Source organism: Apteryx rowi, unplaced genomic scaffold (genome assembly GCF_003343035.1).
Source record: "Apteryx rowi isolate R43461 unplaced genomic scaffold, aptRow1 scaffold_830, whole genome shotgun sequence".
Classification (NCBI taxonomy): Eukaryota; Metazoa; Chordata; class Aves; order Apterygiformes; family Apterygidae; genus Apteryx; species Apteryx rowi.
The window spans coordinates 306,767-310,959 of NW_020451128.1; the positions used below are offsets into that span (position 1 = coordinate 306,767).

The 4,193-nt window shown below is 74.0% G+C and overlaps 2 protein-coding genes across 2 annotated transcripts in view; one reads left to right on the forward strand and one right to left on the reverse strand.

The window, feature by feature from the left end:
• LOC112977451 (potassium channel subfamily K member 6-like) overlaps nucleotides 1-2,356 on the forward strand; it is a 3,305-nt gene extending 949 nt beyond the window's left edge. Inside the window, exons 2-4 of the mRNA XM_026089819.1 lie at nucleotides 3-127; nucleotides 1,453-1,848; nucleotides 1,967-2,356. Coding sequence (XP_025945604.1) covers nucleotides 3-127; nucleotides 1,453-1,848; nucleotides 1,967-2,184 — 739 coding nt within the window. The 3' untranslated portion in view covers nucleotides 2,185-2,356. The remainder of the gene's footprint in view (nucleotides 1-2; nucleotides 128-1,452; nucleotides 1,849-1,966) is intronic.
• A 479-nt stretch (nucleotides 2,357-2,835) lies between these two features.
• Nucleotides 2,836-4,193, reverse strand: part of LTBP4 (latent transforming growth factor beta binding protein 4) — a 12,323-nt gene continuing 10,965 nt past the window's right edge. The window contains exons 21-23 of the mRNA XM_026089820.1: nucleotides 3,749-4,190; nucleotides 3,495-3,644; nucleotides 2,836-2,990 (exon numbers count right to left, since the gene is read on the reverse strand). Coding sequence (XP_025945605.1) covers nucleotides 2,836-2,990; nucleotides 3,495-3,644; nucleotides 3,749-4,190 — 747 coding nt within the window. The remainder of the gene's footprint in view (nucleotides 2,991-3,494; nucleotides 3,645-3,748; nucleotides 4,191-4,193) is intronic.

Here is a 4,193-nt window from a genome sequence, read left to right on the forward strand (position 1 = left end):
GGCGCCGTGGGGCTGCGGGCGCTGGAGCGGCCCCGCCGCCCCCCCGGCTCCCCGGCGCCGCCGAACGCCTCCGACTGGGACCTGGCCTCCTCCTTCCTCTTCGCCACCACCCTGCTCACCACCGTGGGTAAGGCCGGGCCCCGGGCGAACCGGGACCCCCGTGACAAGCGGGACCCCTCCTGCAAACCGGGACCCCCGTGACAACCGGGACCCACCCCGAGAACTGGGATCCCCGTGCAAATGGGGACCCCCCTGGGCACCGGGAGCCCCATGTGCACCGGGACCCCTCGTGAGAACCGGGACCCCCGTGACAACCAGGACCCCCATGTGCACCAGGAGCCCTTGTGCGAACCGGGACCCCCGTGTGAACCGGGACCCCCGTGAGAACCGGGACCCCCATGTGCACCGGGAGCCCTTGTGCGAACCGGGACCCCCGTGCAAACCGGGACCCCCGTGAGAACCGGGACCCCCATGTGCACCGGGACCCCTTGTGCGAACCGGGACCCCCGTGCAAACTGGGGCCACTGTGCTCGCTGGGACCCCCATGTGCACCAGGACCCCTCGTGCAAACTGGGAGCCCTGTCAGAACCGGCACCACTGTGTGCACCAGGACCCCCCGTGAGAAGTGGGACCCCCATGCAAACTGGGACCTCTGTGCAAACACGGACCCCTGTGCGCACCGGGACCCCCCCCCACGCGAATTGGGATTCCTGTGCGACCCAGGGTCTCTCAGTGCAAACCAGGACCCCCCTGCAAACAGGGTCCCCGCAGCCCCCAGCCCACCGTGCACCCTGGGGCCGGCTGTGTGCACCGGGCGTCCTGGGACCCTCCGTGCGCCCTGGGAACCACCGAGCACCCTGGGAACACCCAGGAAGGTCCCTGTTCCCCAGGACCCCTCCGTGCATCCAGGGACCCCCAAGGGGGGCAAGCCCTTGCCGGGGGGGCAGCTGCGAGCAGGGTGGGTATTTAGCGAGGGCCCCTCCGAGCACCCAAACGCCTTTCGCCCCGAGGGGCCACTCGGCTGCTCGCTCGCTTCCTCCCACAGGAAATCCTGTGCACGGGGCTGCCCGCGGCGGGCGGCCGGTCGGCAGCGGGGCCCTGCCGGGGGGGTCCCTGCAGCCAGCCGGGCCCCCAGGCCCCTTTCCTAGCAGGTGCTGCGCACCAGCGGGGCAAACTCTGCCTCGGAGCCGGGTCGGGGGCTTGGCGGCGCCTGGGGCCTCCTTGGGTCAACAGGAACAGAGCAAAGAGCAGCCAGGGGTGGTGGGGCCGGGGCGACCCGCAGGGTTCCTTTCAGAGCCGCAGCCACATCCCGTCGCTCCGGCTGGCCCGGAGCCATGCAGGCACGTGGGGATGGAGCGGGTGCTGCGGCCAGCCYGGGGTCTGCGTCGCCCCACGCGCCGCAGACGCCTGGGCCCCTGCTGGCGCCCCGGCGACCCCCTGGCCTCCCCGCAGGCTACGGCTACATGGCCCCGCTCTCGGACGGGGGCAAGGTGTTCTGCATCGTCTACGCGGCGCTGGGCGTCCCCTTCACCATGCTGGTGCTGACGGCGGCGGCGCAGCGGCTCATGGGCCCCGTCACCGAGCGGCCCCTGCGGTACCTGCAGGCGCGGGGCGGCTTCTCGCGCCGCGGGGCCGCCYGGGCCCACCTGGCCCTGCTGCTGGCGGTGGTGCTGGCGCTGTTCCTGCTGCTGCCCGCCGCCGCCTTCTGCGCCCTGGAGGCCTCCTGGAGCTACCTGGACGCCGTCTACTTCTGCTTCATCTCCCTGGCCACCATCGGCCTCGGCGACTTCGTGCCGGGCGAGCAGCCCGGCCAGCGACTGCGGGGGCTCTACAAGGTCGCCGTCGCTGGTGAGCAGCACCTGGGGCGCGGGAACGGGGCGCGGGAACGGKGCAGGGGGGCCGGATGCTTGGGCCCGGGGCGCGCGGTGCCGGCGTGTGCTGACGCTCTCTCCTCCCGCCGCGGCAGCCTACCTGCTCCTGGGGCTGACGGCCGTGCTGCTGCTGGCGCAGACCTTGCAGCGCGTCGCCGAGCTGCACGGCCTCCCCGCCGCGCTGCCGCCGCTGGCCGAGCCCCCCGAGGAAGCCGCGCGGATCCTGGGCAGTGAGGCGCCCGCGCCGGAGCCCCGCGCCGAGGAGCAGCCGCCCACCGCCACCCGCCGCGGCTACGCCTCCATCAACCGATAGCGTTGCAGGCGCCGGTCCTCCCTGCCCGCGCGGCGGGGTGGGAGACGGCACCGACGCCGGTGGGGGCCAAATCCTGCATCCCGTGGCAGGCCGGCCACTGGGCAGCTTGTCCAGGACGCAGGAGAGGGAACGCAGGAGGGACTGTGGGAATAAACGTTAGCCAGAGCAGGAAGGTTTCCCACGCTCGTGCCGGTGCCGGCGGCACCCTCGGGGTGGGGAAACGGGGGCGTCCGGGGAAGCTGGGTGCGATCCGAGCTCCCGGCACGTGCTGCAGCCTGCGGAGGAGCTCAGGGCACTCGCAGAGCAGCAGGACATGGTGGTGCCGGGGCTGCTGCAGCCGCACCAGGGTTGGGACGCCCCAGGACCCCCCCCCCAGCACAGCCCCAAGCCGCAGCGTCGTTTTATAGAAAACCTTTATTCTGTGCAAGCGGGGCGGCGGGGGCTTCGGGCGGCGGGGAGGCCCCCGGCCCCAGGGTGCTCTCCGTGGCCCCGCTGGGGGCAGGACGGGCCCCCTCCCCGGCCGGCGAGCGGAGAGCCGGGGGGTCCCGGTGCCCCCCACGGCGTGTCTGTACATCCAGCCCCGCTCCTATATACACACAATAAATACAGGCCCGGGCGGGTGGGCGGGGGGGGCCGGGGCGGCGGGCGCCCTCAGGCCCGGGGGCGCGCGGGCACGCAGCGGTGCGGTGGCTCCGCCAGGACGTAGCCGCGGGGGCAGAGGCAGCGGAAGGAGCCCTCGGTGTTGAGGCAGCGCCCGTGGAGACACAGCGTGGGCGAGCTGGCGGCCTCGGCGCACTCGTTGAYGTCTGCGGGGCAGAGCGAGGGTCGCGGCGGCGCGGGGACGGGGAGGGGGCTTGGTGTGCACGGTGCACGGTGCCCAGTGCATGGCCCTGTGCATGCACACGGGCGCAGGGGCTGCAGGCTTGCGGCAGTGCATGTGGGAGCTGCATGCAAGCGGCTTTGCAAGGGACGTGCCGCCGCAGGGACGCACAGAGGGTTGGGGGTCCCGTGGTGACAGTACGGCGCGGGAATCGTGTGTGCAGGGGTGGCCGGGCCAGTAGCACAGGGGGACGGGGGGCTGCTGTGCACGGGGCAGCTTGCCCAGGACTGTGAGCACGAGAGGGGGGTCGGCATGCCGGGGGGGCTGCGTGCAAGGGGAAGGGTCTGCATGCAGGGGGGCTGCAGGGCTGCCTGCACGGGGATGAGTGCAYGGGGCTGCGCACGCGGGACAGGATCTGCGCGCACGGGAGGGGATCTGCATGCACAGCGGGGAGCGCGCCGAGGCCGCGTGCCCGCGCCGGGGCTCTCACCAACACAGGCCAGCCGGGCCGTGTCCAGCCGGTAGCCCTGGTCACAGTCGCAGGTGTAGCCCTCGGGCACGCGAACGCAGCGCCCGTTCTCGCAGCCGTTGAGCACGCCGCACTCCTCCGCCTGCAGCCCCTCGAACTGCTCGTAGCGGTCTGGAAAAGGGGGTTACGAGGAGGGACCTCGTCTCCGCCGCGCGCCCAGCACCTGGCACCCGGCGCCCAGCGCCCAGCGCCCGCGCCGCCCCGGCTGTGCTCACCATCCTCGCTGGCGCGGCCGGGGCGCTCGGGGAAGGTGCCGGTGTCGCGGGGCTGGTAGGGCCAGGGGGGGCCCGGCTGGGGGTCCTCGGGCTCGTAGCGGGGGCCGCTGGGGGGGCTGCGCGGGCGGTAGGAGCGGGGGGCGCCGGGGCGGCGGTAGGGCCCGCGGGGCTCCTCGAAGTCCTCGAAGTCGGCGGCCTCGTAGCGGGGGGGGCCGTAGAGGGAGCCCCCCCGGGGGTCGTAGCCCCCCGCGGCCCCCAGCCCGTAGGGGTCGTAGTCGGGGCGCAGCCCCGGGGGGGGCGCGCGCGGCGCCGTCCCCGCGAAGACCTCGGGGCCGTAGGGCAGCCCGTAGGGCGGTGCGAACTCGGGGCCGTACTCGTAGGACGAGCCCAGGCCCGGGCGCGCGGGGCCGTAGCTGGGGGGGCGCAGCACGTTGCAGAGGAACTC